At 40.6% G+C, this 26758-nt stretch overlaps 1 protein-coding gene across 1 annotated transcript; it reads right to left on the bottom strand.

The window, feature by feature from the left end:
* On the bottom strand, positions 1 to 23557 carry RGR (retinal G protein coupled receptor). The gene is made up of 7 exons (XM_038410095.2): positions 23371 to 23557; positions 18712 to 18868; positions 16064 to 16185; positions 5908 to 6061; positions 4688 to 4805; positions 1891 to 2004; positions 1 to 512 (listed from the first exon to the last, which is right to left on the bottom strand). The coding sequence occupies exons 1-7, from the start codon at positions 23447 to 23449 to the stop codon at positions 369 to 371; spliced, it is 888 nt and encodes a 295-aa protein (XP_038266023.1). The 5' UTR covers positions 23450 to 23557; the 3' UTR covers positions 1 to 368.
* Positions 23558 to 26758: the final 3201 nt, after the last annotated feature.

Raw genomic sequence — 26758 nt, 5'->3', positions numbered from 1 at the left:
TTAATACTGGTAGGCCTCACTGGGTAACCTGATATCCACAGTTCATTTTCTAAACTTTGATTTTAGTCCAGCAGGAAAAAAATGCTTCACAGCACACAGTTTATTTGCAATGACATATAAAATGAGACTGACAACAACCAACACAGGTTTAAGGCAGCTTGTTTGACAAGCAGCTCGTGACAGATTGAAAGAGAAACTCAACAGTTATCCACATGACTTTCTTTCAGTATTTCATTGCTTGTAGACCATGCAGAACCTTTCCAATGTGGAACCACCTTTAATTAAAGTTAGCGAATGTACATGGTTTCCTCTGCTGGTTTTGCTTTCAGTTCTGTGTCTGCATTAATTTAGCTTAAAGCCATACTGTGTTACTTAGTTTTGTTATCGATCTCTGCTTTCTCAATCTTCTGTCCTGTGAGGAACTGCCATATTCCTCCTCTGTAGTTCTCATTCCCCAGGGCATAGACAAAGGCATCCACTGTTGGCACAGTCTTGGCAATAATGGCAGGTATCTGGCATAAGATACATACACACAGAGAACAATTTTAATTTCATGTACAAATGTAAGTTTCGGCAGAAATTGCAGTGAGGATCTAATGGGCTTGTGTAGCATCACTTCAGTCTAGCCCTGAGAAATGCTTGGTTTGCCCCTCACCAAACAAGTTCCTGCTGGATTATTTTTTAAAAATGAATTTGGTGCTTGTGATGAGTTTTGAGTCAACTGAAGATAAGTCTTTACCCACATGACAGGTGCAAGACAGACTCTGAAACTTCTTCAAATTGCCTAGCCACTGTTCCTGGGGGGAGGGATAGCTTAGTGGTTTGAGCATTGGCCTGCTTAAACCCAGGGTTGTGAGTTCAATCCTTGAGGGGGCCGTTTGGGATCTGGGGCAAAAATTGAGGATTGGTTCTGCTTTGAGCAAGGGGGGTGGACTAGATGACCTCCTGAGGTCCATTCCAACTCTATGATTTCTATTCCTAGAAAAGGACTACCTCCAAAATGAGAAATCAGTTCAGCGTCTGTACTCTTGGAATTTTTCAGTTAAGCCTGAAAACAAATGCACAATTTGTGATAGTGAATTTTGTGATGTAGGCACCTATCCAATGTGAAGTCAATTGAGATCACAAACTCATTTTAGATGGGATACTGAACACCTAATATATGGTAGTAACTTTTAGCTTCCTGCAACTTTGGATGGATTTTAACCAGTGAGTTGCAGATGAAAGGCTTCATATGTTATTACTGAACCCCTGAGCCAGTCAGTTCCCCGAGATAAATTATTCTGATTTTGAAATAGAATGGTAAAATACTTTATGCACATATGCTAAACTTCCATCCTTTTTATATGCAACCTTAGCATCCCCTTCTTGTTTCATACAAATGTAGAACAGAGAGAACTTAGAGAAAAACTTCATTTCCTCCAATTCCAGAACAATTTGTATTCAAAGAGGAGTCCTCTGGGAAAAGTAAGCATTTTAAAAGTGGTTTTACTAATTAAAGATTCACTTAAGAAATGAATGCCCCACACTGGAAAATAATGGGGCCAAAACCAGCTCGTTAGAGTAATACCACTTGAACTTAGATGAAAAACTGACCAACTGACTAATACTCAGGCTACAGATCAAGATCCAAAATCAGCTATTGAAGCAACAAGTGAAGCTTATTAAATAGTTTTCAGTCACTTGTGGCGATCTCACTAATATAATTTTTAATTATTGTCATTACTATACTTAGCTTCTTTTCTTTAAAGATAGTAGATGAATAATAAACTATGTAGAAACCATTTACTTATTTATATATCCTGTGTCAAGCTATTGATTAGTGAAATGATATCATGCTGTAGGAGTAAGTCAGAAAACAAAGAAAATGTGAGGGCTTTTTCAACATACCATTCGGAGTTTTGGTGAGATGAAAGTCACATTTTCAACTGCAGCATAGAAGCATAAGAGGGAGTACGGGCCCCAGCAAATGACCAGTGTCTTCACTGGTAAACTTGTATTAAACTGAAAAAAAAAAACCCCACACCCATTCTATTACATAGTAATATATGGCATTAAACAGACAGGACAGACACAGTTACCTAATATTCTTTGCTCAAAATTAGTGAAGAATTTTTAAATAGAAGACACACATGTTAGAGACTGTCCTCGTTCTGCTCTTAGCTTTTCATTGATGTTATTTGGATGAAATTGTGTGGAATTGGCTCCCAGTGTTTTGGGCTCCCCCTGCTGGGACAGCAGTAGCTATTTGCCTGTGAGTGCTATTCTTAGAGAGCTGACATAGATCATGGGGTGACATAACAAGGTGAAATGTGAAGTGTCCCTTGAAAGCAGCAGGGATGCTAAATAAGCAGCTATGTTAATTTTATTTCCACAGAAAACAATAGGGTGTAGGGAACAACTTGCAAAATGGACAAATCAGTGATGGGGTGTGATTTTGTAAGCATCTAAGAGGGTATTACAAATGGGACAAAGCAAATATAAGAAATAATACAAAAAATTAAATGAGATCATTGATATCAAGTGTTGCCATTGTGTCTATATTTTGTAGGCTTTTCTCTGGTTCTCATGACCATAGTATTTGAGTACCTCACATATTAATGTGTGTGTATACACATTGAACTGTAGTTTTAATGGCTATATATTTCTTGCATCATAACTAGGATTACATAATACCATACACTATTGTACACTATCCTATAATAGGCAAAGACATAAGTTGTCAGACTCTTCCATAAACTCACTGAAATATTTTTTGATCTTTGTTAAAGTAATATATTGCTTGTGTACATACTCTGTATCCAGGGGTGAAAGTAACTTAAAGGACTTACCGGTACTCCGGAGTCCTTAGGAGGGGACGGGGCCTCAACCGGAAGAGGCGAGGCCTTTACATCTCCAGGCCCTTTAAATCAAGATTTAAAGGGCCCAGGGCTGGGACTGTGGTAGCAGCAGCTGCGCGCCCCGGGCCCTATAAATCACCCCGGAGCTACCAGCTGCAGAGGAAGCTGGGAGCCCCGGGGCTCGAAAGTGAATTAATGGGCCCGGGGCTCCAGCTATTGCAGCAGAGCCCCAGGCCCTTTAAATAACCAATGGAGCCCCGGGGGCTCCCGGCTGCCACTGCTACTCCAGGGCCCTGGGCTCTTGTGGAGCTTTAAAGAGCCCGGGGCTCCACTGCAGTAGTGGCAGCTGGGAGCCCCTGGCCCTTTAAATCACCACCGGAGTCCTGGTGCTGCTACCCCAGGGCTCCAGCAGCGGGCCTCAGGTGGCGATTTAAAGGGCTCCAGAGGGTAGTGTCAGTGGGAGCCCCGGGCCCTTTAAATTGCCATCTGAGCCCTGCTGCTGGAGCCCCAGGGTAGCAGTGGCAGACAGGGGCTCTGGCGGCGATTTAAAGGCCCAGGGGCTCCCAGCTGCTGCTACTGCAGCAGAGCCCCGGGCCCTTTAAATTGCTGCTGCGACCCCGAGGGCTCCAGTGGCAGGGCTCGGGCAGCGATTTAAAGGGTCTGGGGCTCCGGTTGCCGCTACTGCCCCGGGTCCTTTAAATGTATAGGCATTAAAACTACAGTTCAATGTGTATATGACTTAAATGTCCTTTAAAGGGCCCGGGGCAGTAACGGTGGCCGGAGACCCGGGCCCTTTAAATTGCCTCCTGAGCCCCACCGCCGCTACCCCAGGGCTCCGGCAGACTCCGGGGACAATTTAAAGGAACCGGGGTGGTAGTGGCCACTGGAGCCCCGGACTCTTTAAATTGTCCCTGGAGCCCTGCTGCTGCTCCAGCGGCTATTTAAAGGGCCCGGGTCGGTAGCTGCGGCAGGAACCCCAGGCCCTTTAAATTGCCACCTGAGCCCCACCGCCGCTTTTCCAGGGCTCTGGCAGCAGGTCTCTGGTGGTAATTTAAAGGGTCCGGGGCTCCAGCTGCTGCTGGGAGCCCCAGGCCCTTTAAATTGCCACCTGGGGAAGCCGATCCACCCCGGTACCGCACACAGGCTCTTGCCGGTATGCCGTACGGGGCGTACCGGCTTACTTCACCTCTGCCTGTATCCTATACACTAGTCTGCTAGGGCAAATCTTGGCCTCAAATTTTAACTCTATTCCTTTTTTTAAAGGTGGTCATGAGAATGAATTTGATAACTGAGGGAGCTGAGTGTGTGAATTAGCCAGTCAAGTGTAAAGCCCACTGACTGTACAATATGTGCCTAAAAAAACAAGTTACATAATCACCACATTACATCATCATAAACCTAGTGCTTCAGAACATTTCTGAAGAAACAATTCCTTTGTTTCCACCTCATAAAGATTTCTGATTTACCCTAGCCAAGTGTAGGCAAGTCTCATTTATAAAACCAGCCTCCCCGACTCCCCTCCTCATAATGTTTCCTTTTCAGTATTGTTGGTCTCAGAGAGCTTTGATGTGCTAAGACTTAGTTAAGTAAGTAAGAATGAGCTTTCATGAGCAAAGCTACTCTGGATGATTATTTATATAAAATCAACAAAAACTCCCCCTATTCTGTTTTAGCATGCACTTGTTTTAGTGTATAATCTGGGAACGATTCTATAGGGAGGGGAAAGGAGGGGTTGTTTCAAAATCTTGGTCAATGATACTGAGGCAAGGAGGGAGATTGTGTTTTCAGGACTTTATACCTCACAAAGGTGGTCTTGTTTTGGGGGGAACTTGGGGAAGCTTTCTTACCTTGAACTGTCCACTTTTCTTGAATTTCTGCTCTATAGATTGGTAAGCTGTCAGCATGATGAAGATAGGGATCACAAAATTGAAAATGGCCATAGGAAAAAGAAATGTGACGAAATTTCTGGTGGGTAGAGGAAAAAGCCCCCATTAATCCTTTTCTGATGCATTGTTTGTTGTTTATAAAATGCACTAATCAGAGTGTGCTCCAGCACACATGCAATATTTGAAATACTAATTAACAACCATTCTATATATTACCTTACTATAAATAAAAGACTGCATAGGAAAGGAAATTCAGATCTCTTGTAATCTTTTCTCAGGCAAAAGCTTCTAAGTATTTATATATTTGTAAAAATGCAAAAAAAGGACAGATACTTTAGGTGCAGCAGACAAGCTTTGGGGCATGTTTTGAAGCTCAATACAGTTACATTCTGATAGACCAGGAGTGGAAGTGGATTCTGGTAAGAAGAGCTATTCAGGGAAAACACCCCACCACCTGTTTCCTCCTAGTTTAGCTCTAGGGCCTGTTGGATCAAGAGTTTCATCTGATGGCAGCAAACAGATGGTATTACATAAAGATAATGATAAGAATGATAATGTAATTAATTAATTAATTAATATTGTAATAGTACCTACAGTCCCCAGTCAAAGATCAGGGCTTGTGCTAGGTACAACATGTGAGTAAAACAAAAAAGTCCAGGTCAGAGTGTTCAGAATCAAAGATCATGATATAATGTATTAAGTGGATAAACAGACAGGAGAGCATGAGGGATATTGTAACACTAGAGGTAGCACAGTAAGTATTTGGCATAGTTCACATAGCAGCTGCCTAGGGTGTCGATTTTGGAGGGCTGCCTCTGACCCAGCTGCCCTCACACTTGTGAGATGTACCAATGCAGCTTTGGATCCAGCTCTTTTAAAGGTTCCAGAGCCTTTGTGACAGCAGAAGTGAGTGGGATTTGCCATACTAGTGGGTCTCTGGCCCAGCTGCTTCCAGCAGAGGTTTGCTGAGATACTTCACACAGCAATAACCATGGCTGGGGGCTGAGAGCAACCACACTAGCACATCTCCACCCAATTGCTCTGTCCCAGAAAGATGGAGCATCTAGAGCAGCCAGATGTCTAATGTCAGCTCTGAAAGATGAGTGTTTGCTATAAAATACTGCTGGTTTTGTCATCCATTTCACAGAAAGCTGAGGGAATAATCCCATGGGCCTCCTCACCTGTCTCCTTTGGTGTAGTCCAATGTGCAGCAAGTTCTGAGTGGCTCATAGTCATATTCACCCCACCCCAACAGTGGCATTGCAGACCAAAATGCAGAGAATACCCACACAAATATCACCATTGAGATAGTTGTGCTCCATTGTAGCTTACTTCCTGCAAAGCATAGAAAAACAGAATCTTAAAACATGAAAAAGGACTTTTAATTTTCCCTTTTCAGGACTGACTTGGCAGAAATAAGAAATGTTATTTCCCATTAAATGCAATTATTCAGCCTTTGCTCTAATTTCTATGAAATTATTGCACCTCCAGTGGTTGAAGCCCCTCAACCTTTGGCCTCCTGCCTAAGGGCTAAATCCAGTCCCTATGCCAAGCTTAAGTAGCCAGGCTTGGCAAAAGGCAGATGCCAGTGGTGTTGCTGTAGGGAATCCCTCCAGGGCACAGAGTGGCATTAGAACTACTCTGGCTATTACAGTAGCCCTGCAGTAGGTTATTTCACTCCTCCCCCTTCACTTGGCCCACATCTCCAAGACTTGCTGTGCAATGACACACAAATGGGGTGCAGCACCCCCATAAAGGATGCTCAAGTTCTAACCCTCTGCTCCCCTCTCCCCTTGTTAGCAGAGGAGGGATGAGATTTGACCCTAAGAACATCACTTGATGGGTCAGGTACTGTCTTCAAGCTATGGATGCATGAATGTCCCAAAAGCTGTGCCCAGAAGGAAAAGTGCAATTTGTTGTGCCTCTGTCCTGGCTCTTGCAAAAATTGTGGATCTTACAATCTCTACTTAGCCCCTTCATGGGTCATGTGCACATTGAGACATGAAGGGTCATAGTGGGTCAAGAACATGTTCTGCTGCAAATGGTCTATTCTTCTTGCCCTAAACCCATCTTTGCCAAGATTACTTTTGTTCCTGGTGTCTGTGTGGAGCCAGTGTTGTCTAGAATCTGGGTGCAAAATCAAAGAAACTCAGGATATGATCCAAGGTGTTAGTAATTGCTTTCTGCCATATTTTATTGTCTGAAGCAAAGGTGTAGGTACATCAGGCTGATTTCAGTGGAATTACACTTTCATAAAACTGGAATCAGAGTAGTAGCCGTGTTAGTCTGTATTCGCAAAAAGAAAAGGAGTACTTGTGGCACCTTAGAGACTAACAAATTTATTAGAGCATAAGCTTTCGTGAGCTACAGCTGAAGTGAGCTGTAGCTCACGAAAGCTTATGCTCTAATAAATTTGTTAGTCTCTAAGGTGCCACAAGTACTCCTTTTCTTTTTATAAAACTGGAATATCACAGTGATGCATCAGTTCAAGACTTCAGGAACCAGGAAACTACTCTCCTTTTTTTGGCATAGTCTTATCAGATATCTAGTATATCACTGCTCAAGTTTATACAAAATAGGCGGTACATGTGGTGCTGTAGTTGAAATGTTCCTTTTTTTTTTAATGTGTCTCCACTAAAGAGCTTTTCATGTTTTTTGAAAACAAGTTTTAAGAATTTGGTCAGGCTAGATAACTGAAGGAAATAAAGAAGATCCCATACAAATAGAGGGGTCAGGAAGATGAAATGGGATTCAAAAAATGAGTGTTCACCACAAAGTGTTGTTCTGTTCAGAAATGTGACTCTGTAAATAACTTTTTGGGCTACTTGTTTAATGTGGGTCAAAGATTCTAGAGTAAATTTGCTCACTTTACAAATAATAATGTTTTCTGACTGCAGACATAACCAAAGGTCATGGGTTATTTTTTTTTGGTTTGTGCATCATCACCTATAATAAAGATTCCACCAGTTAAATTATTCCTCAGAAAGTATAATTGTTCAGCCTGGCCTAGAGATGAGTTATGGGAAAATTGATGGAGGTACTTGCCCTTCATAATTTTATAGTAAAAACTGATTAGTCATGCCTTTATACCCAGTCCCATAAAAATAAGAGGAATAGGTTAATAAATTCAATTAATGGTTGGCAAATTTAGACTATATAGGAAATATTTCTTCAGAGAAGGCAGGCAGTCTGTGGAATTTGTTGCAGTGCAGGTCACTGAGTCAAATACTGTGGCTGCATTTAAAAAGGGCTGGATAATTTTCTTGCCAAGATTACCATTTATAGTTATACTCATGCTGAGATAAGGCTAATCAAATCTCATGCTACAGGGAATAAACTAATCTTCACTGAGGCTGGGAAGCAGTCTTCTTCTCCCCCTTGAATGAGTAATGTACAGTTGGCCAGGAACATTATGGGATATTTGCACCTTTGTTTGAAGAATCAGGAATTGTACACTGCCAGAGGACTGTTATAGGACCTATTATCTCATTTGGTATGGTTAATCTTGAATTCCTATGTTGTTATGACACATAGCATTCGGGGAGTGAAAACTGGAGATTGAGGATGTTATTAAGAAAAAATATCACAGGAACCTCCAGCAATGCCCCCCCAAGCCCCACCCTTAGTGCTTTGAACCATTTCTGTAGCATACTGTAGTACTTTATTTCTTTTTTTAAAAAAGACATGTATTGGGCAGGAAGCATTAAAAGAGAGGTGTGCAAACTATGGGCCGTGGGCCGGATCTGGCCTGCGAGCCGTTTTGAGCCGACCTGCAAGCTCCCGCTGGGGAGTGGGGTCTGGGGCTGCACCACACAACTCCCAGAAGTTGTGGCATGGCCCCGCTCCGGCGCTCCAGCTGGGGATCAGGGTTGGGGGCCGCACCATGCGGCTCCTGGCAGCCGTGGCATGGCCCCTGGAAGCCTCCCCTTGTGCCCCAACCCCGCACCCCAGCCCTGATTCCCCTTCCCGCTCTCCAATCTCCTTGATCCCATCCCGGAGCACCCTCCTACACCCCAAACCTCTCATCCTCAACCCCATTCCAGAGTCCGCACCCCTAGCTGGAGACTGTACCCCTTTTTGAATCCCTGCCCCAGCCCTGATCCCCCTCCCACCCTACAAACCCCTCGGTCCCAGCCCGGAGCACCTCCTACATCCCAAACTCCTCATCCTCAGCCTCAGCCTCACCCCAGAGCCCACACCTCCAGCCAGAGCCCTCACCCCCACCACTCCCCACTCCCACACCCAACCCCAATTTTGTGAGCATTCATGGCCCACCATACAATTTCTATTCCCAGATGTGGCCCTCGGGCCAAAAAGTTTGCCAACCCCTGCATTAAAAGGAAAGGAAAAGTGAGCTTCAAACTGGTGAAACTCTGAAGATAGACAAACAATTGCTAACAACACCCAGGCTGGTTTTTGAGGAGCAGTTTAGGATTAGGATTAGGATCAGGATCAGTGTGCTAGCTGATTAGTGCAAAGAAAGGTCCCCAGTCACCGAAGTGATGTCTTACTATTATGTTATCTTACTATCTCCCACTAAATATTCCCTCTTAGCCTATGACAAATTTCACGCACCAGAAGTGCATGTGTTTGCAAATGGGAGATATATGGGAATGGACAATCTATTCATTTGTTTTCCCTGTGAACAAAATTGCTTCTGCATAACCATAATCAAGGAAAACAAGATTATCATTTGGCAAGCAAATTCCCACTAATCATATTTGATGGTAACATGTTTACTGAAAAATGTATTGAGAATATAATTTTTTGTGCAAGTGATAAATATGAAGTGAGTGTGAGTGAAGACCTTGTGTGGAAAAGCTGAGCAATTCTCTCTGGATATTAAAAAAACCCCTAACATCAGATGCAACGTGCTCCACTCCAGAGGCAATACATTTGCTGTCTAGAAATACTTTTATGACCCCAAGGGATAATCACTCTCAGAGGTAAATTCCATCTGAGAGGAGATGGCTCCTCAGAGACAGGGATACTATTCCAACTTTTCCTTTAGGTTGGTGCTAGAAATGAAAAAGGGTTTAGCAGCTGCTCCCAAGACCCCTCCTCACCATTATACCAAGATAGCATGTGAGGTACAAAATGGATACTTTGAGGTACAGAGCGCCTTCGGTAGGAATTGAGAAAGTGCAGCACCTCTCAGACAGGTCAGAGAGCTTTGCAGGATTAGGCCCTACGTGAGAGAGACAACAAAAAGGAAGAGCTCTTTATCAGAGAAACTCAAAACTGGAGGATACAGCTGGCTCTAAACTCTCTTTGCCTCAATTTCCTCATTTGCAAGACAGAATAACCATATTACCATATGTCACAACAGTGTTTAATGTTTGTAAAGCACTTAGAGATACTTGGCACTGAATTGAAGCCAAGTGTTCTGTTTTATTATTAAAATAAACTGAACCAGTGAAGTCTCAGCAGAAAGGTTAACAACTGAATTGACTTGGAGCTACCTTCTTTTTGGAGGTGGTCACTTCAGAACAGAGATGCCACAATGGCAGGGCAATGTAAATAAAGCTTGTACAGCCACTGCTTGTGCTGTACCTGTTCTTGGCTTAGAGAATTTGGATAGACCTGAAGAATATGATTGACATCTTACCAGAGCATTACAGTCACTTCAGCGATGGTGTTAATTAAAGAAAACAAATTCAATATCAGTCTAGTTCCCTGGATCTGGTAATGCATTGAGAAAATGAATAAAACTAATTTCAGTGAAAGAATAGACAAAACCACACTCTCAGATCACACTGAAACAGTATTATTTCAAGTTTTGGAGATCATATGACCACAGCCAGTGGGAGCCGCTATCGGCTGAACCTGTGGCCCGGCCCGGCCCGCCAGGGGCTTTCCCTGCACAAGCAGCGTCCCAAGTCTGGGAAATACTGCACTAGACTATGCAATCCTTGGAAATGTTAACAACTAAATTCTGAGGAGTACCTACTAAGCATCCGGGAACTGAAATATTTTCAAACTATTGTAACTTGCTCAAATTTGGGTGGATTTTAACAGAAACCATAAAAGGTACATCCCTGACTCAAAGACCACCCACCTGCCAAATTTTGAGTCCCTGCTCCAAAGTAAGAAGGAGCTACAGCTTCTCAAAGAAAAGGTGAGCAGAATATTTTAATACAAGAACTATTGAAATGGCTGAACTGTTGTGGTTGATATTTTCCAATACAATTCAGCTTGAGGCAGATACTGCACATGAAAAATTTCGACCAAAATGGTTAAAGATTGTCAAAGTTATAAGCAGCTGAAAATGGGGTCTTTATAATGGGAAATATCAGGCAACCTTAATAATATATCGTGCCTATAGTTAGGGTGCCAGTAGATAATGCCCAAGAATATGTAGTAATGTTACTGGGTTTTGTAGGAACAATAAGACTTCTTGTTGTGCGCTGAAAAATGGCTTCTTTACATGTAGCGGTTAACAAGGTGTCCTAGGTAAAAGGTTATTACTCCTTTGATTCTTGTTATGACTGTCAAGGGCTCCAAGTCACTTTGGCAAATGGCTGTGAGTAACCTTTCACTTCCTGTTGCAATGCAAATGCATGAGGATTTATGTGGAAACTTGAGCTTTTTCAGGGCCTCACAGAGAAACAATGAAATAGCTGCAAGTCTAGATAAAAGGAGAATGACAGAGCAGCTACACTGAATACAATAAGTCGGGAAGGACTGCTTTGGAATTGTTCAGCACTTACAGCTAGCAGATGAAGACACAATAACTGTCTAATCACTGAATATTGATGTAAAATCTCATATTTGCCTCTTTTTCCTCTGATTGTTGATGAGCGATGTAAAATTCGCTCAAATTTTATCCTTTTTTCAAAATCCCTTCTGTTTTGTTCCCTTTTCCTCTCTAACAAATACTAATAGAAAATCTTTGCAGATTTTGCCTTTTTTCTCTCTAATTCTCAAGTACTGATATAAAATTCTCTCAGGGTTTGTTTTCCCTCCTCCCTTTTTAAACTGCAATCACACATGGTTTTGAAGGGGAAAACAGTTGGCCTCAATCAGTGATTCAAGCTCCAGATGGAATGACCCATTCAGATGTCCACCTGAACTCCATTTCTCACTTGCCAACTTTTTCTTCATCTCCAGGTAATACCCATTCCCACTGGCCACAGAATCTTCTGGAGCCTTCCTCATTCCAAGCTTCCCTCTCATTTCATGCTACGACTTCATCACTCAGGGCTTCCTTTTTGAATGGCAAGAGAGCGGGAAATAACTTTCTCCATAACTGCTGAATTTTTATATCAAAAATCTCATATTTTGCCCCAGTTTCTTACTGATTATTGAATATTGAAGGGATGTCCCCATAGAATTTTCCCCTTTTCTCTCTAGTTGTCAAATATACAGATAAAATTTCCTCAGGTTTTATCCTTCTTTTGCTAATTTTCAAATATCTATATAAATCCCCTTTGTTTCTCTCTTTTGTGCCTAATTTAAAAAAACTGATATAAAGTCCTTTAATATTTTGCCCCTGTTTTCTCTAATTATCGAATACTGATATACAACCCCGTCAGATTTTGCATTCCCCCATTCTCTCCTTTTCTTAAACAGCTGCCACTTCTGGTTTTGGAGGGAAAACAGTTGGCCTGAATCAATACCCCAGAATGGGACTGAAGTTATTAAACACCCCACACCCTTCCCAATGGTCAGCTTTCTCCTTAGGAATGAGAATCACGTTTTTCTCTTTCAGTCAATAAAAACTGACATGTTTGCAGAGTTTCACCATAGTTAAACTAATGAAGGATAGAAGCTTTCACCGCTCCCTGAGCTGGTAATGTACCCAAATGAAACTGCCCACTTCTAGATGGCTAGTTGAACCCCAGTTCCTCCCACTGCTACCCACTCCCAACTGCCACAGAATCTTCTTGAACTTACTGGTTCCAGTCTCTCCTCCCTTTTCCTATTAAAGGCATCATCAGCCAGGGGCATATGCTGCCTGTTTGAAATGCATGTGAGTAGGGAATTACTTTCCCTGTAATAATCAAATTATTTGAAATCCCTTCCAATTTTACCCCTTTTCTCTCTAACTGTCAAGATAAAATTCCCTTAGGTTTGCTTTTTTTTTGTTTTAAATTCCTTCTTAAACTGCAGCCATTTCTCTTGGGTTTTGAGAGAAATCAGTTGCTCTGAGTTGTTGCTTTGGGGGGATAGAGGAAAATGTTAAACTCCTCAAATGTCAACATTCCCCTTACATGTGACAATCAAACTGTTTCCTTATTAAGTCATTAAAAATCAACATTTGCTGATTAAAGTTCCTTGATTTATACATAAAAGCTTAGAGCCTTCCTCACATTCTGGGGGAAATGGTGATTCGCCACTTCCAGTGTGACAGTTGCCTGGATCCTAATTGACCATTTTGCTCTAGTGGAGGCAGGATGAAGGGGAGTTCGGGGTTCAACTCTAAGGGTAACGCTGTTACTCCTACATCCGTTGAAAAGCCCCACTGCATATACAAATCAGATTAATTCAGTTATATTGCCCTTTTCACCATAAACTTTAGAGTCCCTAAAGAAGATGATAAATGGTGTGGAATGAAACCCAGTCCCTTAATATCAAGTTTAGCATTTCCATGACAATGACAATGACAAAGCATGATGAGAGATGTGATTGAATCTGGGCAGCCTGTATCTCAGGCCAAATTCTTTCTGGTGAGCCAAAGACGAAACTGACCACTAACTAGTCCCTAATATACCTTTGTTTATAGGCTAAAAGTAACTTTTCACCCTTAGTACAAGCATGCAATGCACATGGATGTCAATGGGAGTTGAGTGTATGGATTGAGGGCAGCATGTAGCCTGGAGTTTTGATGTATCAGATTTATAGAGATCAGGAATTGTGAACTACTTTTCCTCACAATCAGCATGTGAAGTAGTCTTGGAGCACTGGCTTTTAAAACTACTCTGTTCTTCTTTTCCTTTTAATTTGAAATCTTCAGTAAGAGCATTGCTATTTAGTTGTCAGTAAGTAACAATTCAGGCAAAATAAAGGAGTTTATTTGTGCCCCAAGGGTCCATCTGCCTTAGCTTTTAAGATAATACTGCACTGAACGGGTGGGGTGAAAAGCTTGCGCAACACACTCCACAAAAGAATTAGCCAATACTGCAGAGTGTAAAATGTCTTTCCAAAGCTATATTTATTTTCAGTCCAGCTCTCTTATCAGGTAGGGATGCCACTGTTCTGCTTCCAAACATATTTCAGTGTCCAAAAGATATTAGTATGCATGCTGCTCATGGCCTGTGCTATCCCAGGGCCTTTGTTTGGGTCTGAAAGGAAAACTTTTCATTGCCTGAGCTGAATTCTTGACAAAAGCTTCAGAACAAAACGATAGCAAACCCTTTTGCAGCTAATGGAGTAGAGTTGTCATAACAAATAGCTCGTTGCAAGCTCCACATTTAGTTTTAATATTTGCTGTTTTAATCACAGAAATGCTGTATCACAAAGGCTTTGTGAATACTAAGGTAGCATCTGGCATTGGGAGTGGGGAGTAGAGAGTTAGTGATTTCCCAGTTAACTAGCAGTTCACTTTTTGAAGACATTTCTTTACAAAAGGATATCTAAAAATAGACGTGCTCAGATTATACTGTGCTGTGCTTTAGCACAACAAATAAAGGGCTTGATTCACCCACCAACATAACCAGGGATGCATGGATCCTGATCACAAAATGTCTTTGTGAGGGGTATTGTGGCAGCAGAAGGTGCCAGTCATCTCCAGTCTATGGGAGGACTCATAGCTAGTTTTTGCAATCCCAAAATGGAAAGTGCTGACTAAGTATGTGGTGTTGTGAGGTAACATGGGAGAAGCATTGATTCAGCATATCCCATGGGCAGGTTTGGCTTCCCCAGCTGTGGACATTCTACAGAACAACCTCCTGTATGCTTAAGGGGTACAGGTCAGTGTTAGGGTTAGGTGGCTAGTCAAATAGTTCAGATTATGGAATTTCCACAGGAATTTCCATTTGCAATTTCTTACTAGCCAAAAGAACTTTGAAGTCTGGGAAATTAAGAGTTATATTTTCATGGTTTTTTCCCTAGCTTTTTTATTTTTAAAAGAAAACAAGGCTTCACCTCCTCTTGAGTGCCACTCAGTGCAGAATATGAAGGTGGCTTTATCTTTGCACCTCTCTCTATTCAATAAAGGGGCTGTCTGGAGGGCAGTTTGGCTCCCAGTATATATTATAGCAACCTCTGGGTAGCTCTGTCTCCTCTGAGACCATATTACACAAGTCTGTACACATTAAAACTGAAATCTTGTGAACGTATGCACAAATGTAATGGGATCCTGGGAGATAATCTAATTCAGTGGAACTTTCCACTCACTTTACATATGCACATGAGCACAGTGCCCATAGAACATTAGTAGATAGTTTTATAATTAAAGTTAGTTCACATCCGATATCTTAACCAATTCAGAACCAATTTTTACAAGACCAGAAAAAGGTATTTCTGTGCTCAGTATTTAGACGGTTCATAGATATCTCCACCAAATATTAAATTTCCATCATTTCCAACCGAGGTGCTAGAACTAGTATTAAAAAAAAGTTGCACTTTTTTTAGCAGAAAAACAGCATTTCCTCCACTCTGTCAATGCTTGAAAATGATACAATTTTTGTTGAAGCTCTTAGGAAAACTTTGCTCCCTGACTGAGACCAAATCTATTACATGTCAGTAAAAAAGGGGAAACTTGAGCAAGTTGCAAGAAAATAACTCTTTAGAACATAAGCCCTTGGGCCATCTTAATATGGGTGTCATATTCTGCCTATAATACATTCTACCTATTTTTGATATGGGCCCCAATCCTGCAATTGTATTTGTGCAGAGCCTAATTGCAATCGATGGGGCACAAACCAGGCATGAAAGGCTGCCCTGGGGATCAGATTGCTAAATTCGGGGCAAGGGTACATGTATTTTACACATTAAATTTAATCAGTTTGGGGGCTTTAGATGATTTAGGGAATTAATAACGTGGAATCATGCCACTATGATCAGTATTTGAAGATGACCTGGATGATGTAAATCACCTATGCTACTAATCATGATTCCAAATCCATATTCAATCACTTACTATTATCTGTTGCACAGAGTCCCCTACATGGCCAAGATCCCATCATCGAATATTTTATTTATGCCGCATCTTAGACATGTTTGAAAAGAGTTTTAAACATTTAAATATTTAAATACTTTAAAACATTTATTGTTGTATATTTATATTTTTGTAATGTTTTCATACTATTGCAGCTAGAGATTTTTGCATCTAAACCAGTCCTATTTTAAAATGAAAAATCAAAATAATGGTGCTATATAAATTGTAGAACTTACTGGTACAATAATGGTGATATCGGTCCCAAGCAACTGCAGTAGAGGAGCTAATGCTTGCCAGTGCTGTCACAAAGCCCTGAAATCCATGAATCTGACAACCATCAGAGCCATAGGGCCAGTACCTGCAAACAAATAAGGAAACCATTCAAAATGTAATAGAAATAGCAAAGACATCTTTGGTAATTGAAATAATTCAGAAAAAAATACAATGTATAATTGTTTTCCTGTTTTGAAATGTGTAAATGCTATTACGGTGTGGTCATCATTAAACAGTCTATATTTGCCAGTAGTTAGCACACAGTTGTGTCTGATAGAATACATTTTGTCTCTGTATTGAAAATAGAAACCACCGGTTGTTGGTGTATTGGTGAATGCTGACTTTGTAAGCAAACAATCTACATACCATTCAATTATACAACTTTAAAATATATATGCACTGAGTGTGGATAACTTGTCAATATATTAATTTAAGCCCATTTAGTAAAGTTCATACAAAAATAAATGGAAACCAGTTACAAAAGCTTAGTCATGAAGTGAAAGGAAATGCAGTAGAGCCTCATTCAATAGTAATTTGCTAATTTGTACACAAAGCATAATGGTCCACCTCACAAAGATTTTTTAGGCTACATTTTAATCTCAGTCTTCACCAATCCTGCCTTTTTGTGGATGTAAAACTGTAGGCAGAGTTGAAGTCACCTGGTGATGTCCTTTTCTATGTACTTATATGACCCATAACACCATAGTATGAGACTGTAGTACTAAATATGTTTCTAAATCCATGTTTAAGTACTCAAATAGGAGTGGCCTGACTTTCAGAGATACTAAACAACTCAGGTCCTGTTTAAATTAATGGGAACTGTAAAAGCTCAGTAACTTTGCAAAGAGGCCCCTTCTATTTAGGTACATACATAAGGATTTAAGAACCTGACTTTAGGTATCCCAGTCGGAAAATATGGGCCTATGCCTGCAAATCAGGCATTCACTGGCCATCAAGTGACAGTAACTGAACGCACAAAATTGTGTCTGCAATTATTTGTGCTCACAATTTGTGGATGCAAAAAGGATTGTCAGCTTTTGCAACTAGAGTTTTTAATATGGAAATTTTTAATATTGGGGCTGCAAACCTTGCACCAGTTAGGAAAGGGTTAAGCAGCTGCACTGGGCCCAGGCAGCATCATCCCACCACACCTGAAAAGCAGTTCTAAACGGGAGCAGGCCAGCTCAGTAAAGGAGCAGACTGTGGAGATGAGCTGACCTACATTCCGAGCTCCTGGGAAGCTCTACAAGACTTCTGTGCTCTGAGGCCTGATGCCTGACTGTAGCATGGCCAAATTCAAAGGGAAGAGGCTTGAGATTTATAGAAGATCTGAAACTGTCTTTGATTTCCACTTATTTTATGTCTTTACCCATTGGAAAAGAGGGAATGGGTAGGAAGTAATCCAGGGAGGCAGCAGTATAGCACTTTGGTAGTGCAGGACATAGCTATCTACACTGGGCCCTGGATTGGAATCTGGTGGGGAGGGTGTGCCTGGGTTCCCCTAAGGGGTGTCAAAGGCAGAAGTGGACCTGGTACAGGGAGTCTAGGGGAGAAAAGGGCCTGAAGGACAAGACCCCAAGATCTCAACCTGGGGGAGACCCAGAGACAGTCATCTAACCCAGAAGGCTACCCTGTTGTTGGGATCATTGTATACCCTGAAAGGGATGGATGTAAAACATGTGACCTGGCCAGAGGACAGGAGTCACAGAAGGGCCAGATCACAGCAGGACCAGAGAGGCTGTCAACAGGGGTGCCAGGAGGGAAGAGGACCTGTCGTACCCTGCCTGACCACTGGTGAGTGGACCCCTTCAGAGTCTTATTTATTATTTATATAACAATAGTGCCTGGGAGCTCCAGTCATGGAGCCCATTGTGCTAGATGCTATAGAATCACGGAACAAAAAGATGGTCCCAGCCCCAAAGAGCTTACAGTCTAACCATTAGTTCCATTACATTTATAATGGAACTGTTAGTTGCTGTGTTATTCATTTGCTGTGTAATTGATCACCTATAGTTGCATGGTATTCTGTTCCCTGATTGAATTACTAACACTTATGTAAAGGAGGAAGGCTTAACAGGTCACAACTGGTTTGAACCTCCATGAAAACAGATTTTTTTACCAACTTTTTAGGAACAAAAATGCCCTTGTGCAAGTGTTTAGGGAAACCTCTTAGACAGGGTCACAGATAACTTTGGAGCAAACTTGGAGGTTTATTTGAATGAAAATTCAAATAATTGTTGAATTCATTTTCTTCTGGTATAGTCTTTAGTGAAGTTCTTTGGCTTTAGGTTATTGGTGATCTGACTGGCAGTGCTACAAGCTACTCTTTAATTTGCACGGTGAAAACACTAAGGCCCAGATCCACAAAGGTACTTAGGCTCCTAACTTCAGTGAGTGTTAGAATCCTAAATAACTTTATGAATCATGGCCTAAGTACTGAATCTATTTTTATAGTTTTTAAGTTAGACAAAGTTGGTTAGATGGTACAGTAGAAATGGGTTCATTAGATTAAGCTATTAGGTTTAGAATTATTTATTTTTGATGTAGTGTAGTCCTCTTGAGTTAAAAAAAAAAGAAAATGACATAAGAAGAAAGTGTAAGATGTAAATACCTCAGGAAGCTGGAAAAAGCAGCAATGAATGCATTGATGCAGATCCCACAATCAGCCAACGCAAGACTGAGAACCAGGAAGTTACTGGGAGTGCGGAGTTCTTTGATTTTGCGAAAAGAAATGATTGTCAAGCCATTCAGACAGAACCCAAGCAGAGCTGAAAAACATCATCATTTTGGCTAGAATCAACTGAAATGGGAAACACAATGAACACCACTGTTTTCTGTAATGAGAAAGAAATAATTGCTATGAAAACATATACACAATAAACAATTGGTGACCCATAAATATCGTAGTGGTCAACACAAATAAGCAACAAAAGGATTTTCAAGGGGAGAAGACATGAATGACAACTGAAGCCATGTCTCCAGCTGCACAATGGTGTCACGGGTGTGATTGCTCATATGATGCACAAACTATTTTCATACAAATTTCTGTATTTCACTCTTCCCTCTCTAGTCAGAACTTTGTTACCAGGTTCCATATAGCGATCCATAAGCTAGAACAACAGAGGTCAAAGGGACAGTTTTAGGAGGACCAGCCCTCAACATACATCTTTGGGCTTATCTACAGGGACTGCCATACACCTCTGGGCTTGTCTTTACTAAAAAATAGGTCATGTTTAACATCAGTTTTTCTCCCATAACAACTGTAACATGCCATGTATCTCAACACAAAAGTTCCTCAGTTGTGTCTCAGTCAGCCTGACTATATTGGACTTTTCCCAAAGGTTAACCTTGACAGAGCCTGAATTGTCAGCTCAATCTTCTTGTTGCCCTTCCATAATGGATTATTTATTGCAAGTAATAATCTAATTATAAAAAAATCACTGGTGGATGTCAAAACCAAGTTATTCTGTTTCCTAAGGGAGTAGCTTCTGGACAAACAAGACAGAGCTCTTAATCTGGTTATCTTTGAAATCAATTCCGCACAAAGTTTAAAATCACAAGCTGGCTGCAGTTTACTGTCCTCTCAAATTAGCCTGAATTTTTTCAGCAAAGATATAGTTTCCTGACTTGGCACCACTCATATTAAAATTTCAAATGCCCGAGGCCACCCAATCTAACTCATATAACACTTAAAAATCCTTATCACCTGATTCCTTAAAATAGTAAACTTATTTGCACCAACTGTCTTGATAGTGCCATTATACAGACTGGACAGTTCTGCATTTTAAGCAATCCTTGTCCTAATTTAATTTTCCTAATCAATGGTGGCATAAACTTACTAACACTAACCCTGAATTCTATATTCTATTGCAAAAATAGATACCAGAAATATTTCAAAAAAGAAATATATGCAATGCTCTTTTTTCACTTGATCTGTAGCAACAGCCAGGGGGAGAGGATTTGATTTCTCCTGCATCCCTCAGTTTTCCCCTCAGCAACTTACCTTCCATCAATAGGGCAGTGCCAATACAAACCATCTATAATTCAGTGAAGCCTTCGGGGAGAGGGTTTGACGTAACCATATTTGCAATAATAAAACTAACTAGCCCAAGCTTTACGTCTTGCTAGCAAACATTCGTCAGCCTTTCTCATGGATTCCCTGTGCCAGAAGCCCAAAGCAGCTTTCTTCTTAAAGGGCTAGTTCTTGTGCACACTTACATTATGTTAAAAAAAAAAGTGTTGAGTTTTCAGTTCAAATACTGCAATCCTGTCTAATTAGTGATGTGAACGAAAACAGACACAGACTCCATCCCTTCTGCTAACTGAATTGGCAAACCACAGCAAAGGAAAAAAAAAGAGAAAGCCTTCACTGCACTTACAACAATGTTTTTGTAAAGATATTAACCCTTTCTTACTTAAAATTATTTAGTTTTATAATTGATTATACACATTTCATTTTTTTCTCCAGGAAGACAATAACTATAAAGTAGTACTCCAGTGTACTTTAGTGACCTGCAAAACAACCAAGAACGCTGTCTAAAACAGTGTTTTGAGCTGTCACAATTTCATAGAAACATAGGACTGGAAGGGACCTCAAGAGGTCATCTAGTCCAGTCCCCTGCACTCCTGGCAGGATTAAGTATTATCTAGACCATCCCTGGCAGGTGTTTGTCTAACCTGCTCTTGAAAATATCCAATGATGGAGGTTCCACAACCTCCATGGGCAATTTATTTCAGTGCTTAATCACCCTGACAGGAAGTTTTTCCCAATGTCCAAAGTAAATCGCCTTTGCTGCAATTTAAGCCCATTGCTTCTTGTCCTATCCTCAGAGGTTAAAGAAAACAATTTTTCTCCCTCCTCCTTGTAACAACCTTTTATGTACTTGAAAACTGTTAGCATGTCGCCTCTCAGTCTTCTCTTCTCCAGACTAAACAAACCCCATTTTTTCAATCTTCCCTCATAGGTCATGTTTTTTAGACCTTTAATCATTTTTGTTGCTCTTCTCTGGACTTTCTCCAATTTGTCCACATCTTTCCTGAAATGTGGCGCCCAGAACTGGACACAATACTTCAGCTGAGGCCTAATCAGCATGGAGTAGAGCGGAAGAATTACTTCTCCTGTCTTGCATACAACACTCCTGCTAATACATCCCAGAATGATCTTTGTTTGTTTTTTTTTCAAAAGTGTTACATTGTTGATTCGTATTTTGCTTGTGATCCATTATAACCCCCAGATCCCTTTCCGCAGTCTCCCTTTTTCAGTTATGTTTACTCAAATGCATTTAATCAAATTAGGTCATAATTTTTTAAAACCCTAGCACGTGTGAAGGTCTGTTTTCATGAAATTCGTATTTTATTTGGGTTTCAGTCACCGAAGCTTGTCTCTGTGGATTGTATGGAGTAATACACATATACTCTCTTTATGTAGGTGTGTTTTATCACAGATATATGACAAGGATCGCTAAAATGAATTTGCATTGCAATGGAGAGCTCTGACTCCTTTGCAGCATCTATCATGATAAAAGTGACTGTTATAAAAAACCTTAGTGGTATATAGGCCAAAAGTGAAACCCTAGATCTGAACCTGCAGAGTTCAGATCCAACTTTAGGTAATCTGTTAAATACATATGCCCCTGAACATTCATTGAGATGCCAGTGATTTAACAGTTAAAACTAGTGACTGGTTAATTTAGCAACCACCAGAAGAGAATTAAGGTGTTAGACTAGATTTGAAGAAAAATACATATAATAAACAGGGACAAGCAGGCACAGAGAAAAATAAGAGCCAACCGAAGTCTTTTTCCAGAACTTGAACCAAACATTTTTGAGGTCATAAAATATTTCTTATTTTTGTACATTGCTTCACTTTTTGGTTGAAAGCAGACTTCGGACCCTGTCTCTGGAGTGTAAGCCAAAAAGACTGCGAGAGTGCTGTCCCAAAGAGTCTTGTCCTCTGGAGTGTGATCAGAAAGCAAAGGTTACTGTAGACCAGAAGAAGAAGAAAAAGACCTGCACTCTATCCTCCATACCAGATTACAAGTAGCAGGAAGAATCCAGTCACATGAAGGGACATGGTGCTTAGGCAAGTAACAGCCAGAGACTGGAGCCAAGAGGGGTAAATATGGGCTGTGGGCAGATGATTTAGACGAAAAGAGAACAGAATGTCGAAGTGCAGGAGACTGGAAGGCCAGTTAGCAGGTAGTTGGGGAAAGGTGTTTTCAGCTTGAATAGGCCTGGCAGGTGCTATTGTTCTCTTTGCCAGCACTGGGCCCTGTCAGCCCAGAGAATTGCATCTGGAATATTGGGGTATTTTTTTCCCTTCCCATATTCCTGAGGATGAACTATAGAACAAAGGCTTTTTCCGTCTTGATGGCACTTATGGTGGGTCTCCTTGAATGCTGCCAGGGCCTCAGACCCAGAGCATAGTTCTAGGAGGGGGATGAGAGTGGGACCCAAAAGTGAGAAGCCTGCACAGCTGCATGCTTTGCATGAGTTAGAGCTGGCCCTGAATAAAGCCCAGCAGTCAGCATTTGGGGATGGCTATACAAATAGTCTTTGATAGATCCCAAAATACATATAAATTAACTATTTAATTGTGGTCAGAAGAAGCTGTATATGTTCTCACAAGAGCAGCCTATGGACCAACAGACAATCTTGGCTAAGTTATGTTAGTTGAGTCTGTTCTACTTGGAGCCCAATTCTTAATAGTGTTCAAGTTTTTGAGTCTCATGCAGCTATATTTCTGTTCCCTAGATATACCAAAAAAGCTATTAATTAAAGCTACACCAAATCAGTCTGAATGTATTGTAAATTACATTACTAAATTTTGACTTCTCTGATTATAGAACATCCATCACATCAAACAAAACATGAATGCTACATATTGGCTTGGTATCCTGAATCACTTCAGCATCTCTTCCCTGAGGAAAATATAACAACACTTAAAAAATCAACAACAAAAATTGCATCCCCTTCGCCCACAGTCAATTTCTTTCTAAAAAGGGCAAAATACAACCACCGTCTCTCTCAATAATGTAGTTACATAAACAAAAGAGTTCTGCATTGCAAGCAACCTCCACCCACTCATCGTCTTATTTTAATGATCAAAACTACTGATTATGTAGCCATAGAAACAACAGCAACCCTGAAGTCTATGTTGCTATATTGCAAATGCTTATCTTTGCTCAAATTTTTCAAACCCCATTTTTCTAGACTTTCAGGAATGACAATGGAGAAAGGATCTGATTTCTTAACTTTCCCCCCAGCTTACCTTCTACCAGCAGGGCAGTGCCAATGCCAAACACCTCGAATTCAGTGAAGCCTTCAGGCAAAGGATATGAAGTGACCATACTTGCAATAATAATGCCACCTAGTTTGGGCTCTGTACCCCACCACCTAACAGTTTGTCAGCCTTTTCCCCTGATTCCCCTTTTCCAGCAGCCCAAGGCAGCTTCCTTCTTAAAGGGCCAGTTCACGTGCAGACCCATGCAAGTTATTATGTAAAAGCTTTGGGGTTTTAGTTCAACACTGCAATCCCTACAAGAATGTCATTAATGATGTGCATAACAGCACCCCCGCCCTCCGCAAATCGTATTTGCAGACCATAGCAAAATGAAAGCATTCATTGCATTTACAACAAGGTCTTTGTAGAGACAGGATTAAGTATACTGTCCAGTTAATTCTGCAACACTGAAAAAGAATTAAAGGGTCTGGATTGAAAAAAACACATGTAATATATAATTGGGAAGTGAATTGAAAAACAAAGGGACAGTTATTGAATTTCTAATTAGGGAAAAAAGAGCGTACAGGGAATTTCTGGTGTGTATAGTTTTCCCCAACAAGTATTATTAAGAAATATGAAGTATGTATTTTTTTGACAGCAGTGGCTCTGAATCTAATCCTCCCTCACCCTCTGCCCCCTTATAACATGTTTTTAAATTCTATAGGATTAAATTAAGATTCTTTTTCCAGCATAGATGTGTATCTCACTGGCACAGTCCAATTAGAGACACACACATGGAAAAAGGCAATTCATCCTTATTAACTAGAGACCCAATCCTGCAAACACTTACACATATGAGTGATAATGGGTCTAATGGGTCTACTCACATGTTTAACTTTATGCATGTATGTATGTGTTTGCAAGAGTAGAGTTGATGATGATGACAATATGATGAGCTGAGCTTTGTGGAGTATGTGGAATTTGTAAAGAGATTACCTTCCACACAATCCCCCCGTAAAAATAAGCTATCCCACAGAGTCATTCCAATAAATGCAATTGTAGGGACTGCCGGTGTCGCCAGTTCTGTCCTTTTTATTTCCTACGTGGTTCAGTTAGCTGATTAATATATTGCTTTGGAAGGTTGTAACACATCAAATTGCAATCAGCCACTTTGATTATTCAAGTGTCACATATAATAAGCATTTTTGAGACACTAACATGCCAATATTTGCCTTTAATTCATGACATTTTTTAATGCTTCACAAACACATATGGAGGTCACCATTAAAAAGTCAGTGATTTTATCATGTTTCATGAGACACTGTCATTTCGCTTTATATTTAGGCTAAGAAATAACTGATACTTGTTGAGGAATGTTGATTTTTTTAAATGGTGATCACTTTGGATGTCTTTGCATTTCTCTACTCCCCCCTTTTCTTATGTCATTTCTCTCTTTCTCTTATCCTTTTTTCCCCTTTTCTTTTGCCTTGGGTAAACTCAGCTATTCTAGGGACCTTAGATATTTACATAACCTCCATTACCATAATATCTTGACACCTTACAGACTTTGTCTTTATAACATCCCCTTGTTATAGGGAAGTACTATAACCCCTATGGTACAGATGGGTATCTGAGGTAAAGAGACACAAAGGGTGAATTGCTTTACTTTTATTTAATGTGATTATATCCCACAACTAAGTGTCATGAATTCTCAGTGATCTTCTAACATTCATCATTTAAAAATACTTCACAAGTTTACCAATCTGTAGACTGTTGTAAGGAACATAGAGAAAACAGATTAGAGATGTTCCTTTTGCCAGATTTCCTTGTGGTCTTCGTAGGACAAAATGTGTTTGCCAAGTTGGCACATCAACATTAATAAAATATGTATAGCTACAAACACAGTGGAAAAAGGTGCAGTGCAAAGATAATAGAACACTCAAATACAGTCATGACTTTTCTCTAAACAATCAACGCTGATTGACATATTTTTATATTCATGGAAGACCTTAGTTAAATTGATATCTTATTATTTAGCTGCCTTTCTAACCCTTTCCTCTGATTCAGGTTCAGCCAACTGTCTTTGACTCATATTGAAAACACTTATTAAATGCCAAACTGCAACATTTTACGAGATACCATGTCAGGATGCAAGCCTATTGGAAGTTAGTTTGGTCACACAGATGACTTGTAGCTTTGGCTCTAATTGGAAATGCTCCTAATCAATGGTTACGAGAGAAAACAAGAAGCACATTGTCTGAAGACATCTGATTTAACTTGGCCAGCTTAGTTGGTTTTGAGTTTCAAACAGTGATTGGGGAAATGTTTTAGACGGGTCTGTAGGCATGTGATGTCTGCAGTGGGAACAAAGACATAGAAGATGATACTGCAGAGCAGACTGTATTAAGGTTAACAGTGTCAACCCTTGGAACATGTCTGGAACCTCTTAATAGTCACTGCACTCAGAATAACAAGATCCTGAATGTGTGTGTCTAATCTAATTCCCCTCCCCCTGGCCACCGTCAAGACTTGTTTAGAGAAAGAAATAATAGTGAACACAAGAATTTCAGAGTCTAGTAGCAGTAGATGAGGCGATTGAAGCCTTTGGAATGTAGTAGGAGTTGGGAAGAATAGTTAACAGTCTTGCTGTTAAGGTGTAGTTGGAGAGCTTACTCTCCCTGGGGGATCTTAATTGGGAGAACAACAATGGTGACCATCCATGAGTAAAAATGAAGAGGATGGGGTTTGAAAGACTAACAGAGCCTTTTGTAGAAATTAAAAGGTGAAAAAATCTTAGGTTAGCTCTCCCCACCTTTTTATGGATGTGGAGCCTTTTGACCAGGGCCATGCACAGCTGGCTGGTTGCCTCATTAGCCCCAAAACATATCTGCTTGCACACACGTGAGCTCACATGCTATAGAAACAAACAGTATGCTAGAATTCACAGTTCCTAATACCTCTCTTCTCCATGTGTAGCTACCTGAGGTATGAAATGGACAAAGTGGTGTGAGTAATATAAGAAGCTATGTGACCAAAACATGCATCCACCTTGAGCACCAAGCTCAAAGGAAATCAATGCTGAAGCTCTGAAATGCTCAAATTTTTCTTTTAATTTTTATACATTTTTAGATTACCAAGATCTCTTAGGAGCTAGACATGCAGAAATGGCCAGAGAGAGACTCTTCTCGGAACTCTAGCCAAGACAAGAAGTGGAAGTACTGCAAATCTTGTGAGAAAGCCATTATACAGAATCAAAGGTTTTGGATAGTTCAGATCAAAATGTTGGATAGCTTGGATCAAAATGTTTTTCTGCACTGATTTTGAACTCTAAAACTTCTAGAGGTTTTCCCTATACTAATGCAAGCATCATGGTCACTGTTGTCAGAGGCCCTAGGCCTGACAAAAATAGACAAATCCTGCCATCAGAAAAAACTCC

The sequence above is a fragment of the Dermochelys coriacea genome, chromosome 7 (genome assembly GCF_009764565.3).
Source record: "Dermochelys coriacea isolate rDerCor1 chromosome 7, rDerCor1.pri.v4, whole genome shotgun sequence".
Lineage (NCBI taxonomy): Eukaryota > Metazoa > Chordata > Testudines > Dermochelyidae > Dermochelys > Dermochelys coriacea.
Note: the sequence above shows the minus strand (reverse complement) of the source record. Positions and strands in the feature narration are given on the sequence as shown.

What these genes read in the sequence shown, in the direction of transcription:
- RGR (XM_038410095.2), bottom strand. Translation starts at nt 23,449, where the DNA reads ATGGTCACTTCATATCCTTTGCCTGAAGGCTTCACTGAATTCGAGGTG. An exon ending in ATATCACCATTATTGTACCA is followed by an intron (nt 6,062 to 16,063) that starts GTAAGTTCTACA and finishes TATGCTTTGCAG; the next exon opens with GAAGTAAGCTACAATGGAGC. An exon ending in TCTCACCAAAACTCCGAATG is followed by an intron (nt 513 to 1,890) that starts GTATGTTGAAAA and finishes ATCTTATGCCAG; the next exon opens with ATACCTGCCATTATTGCCAA.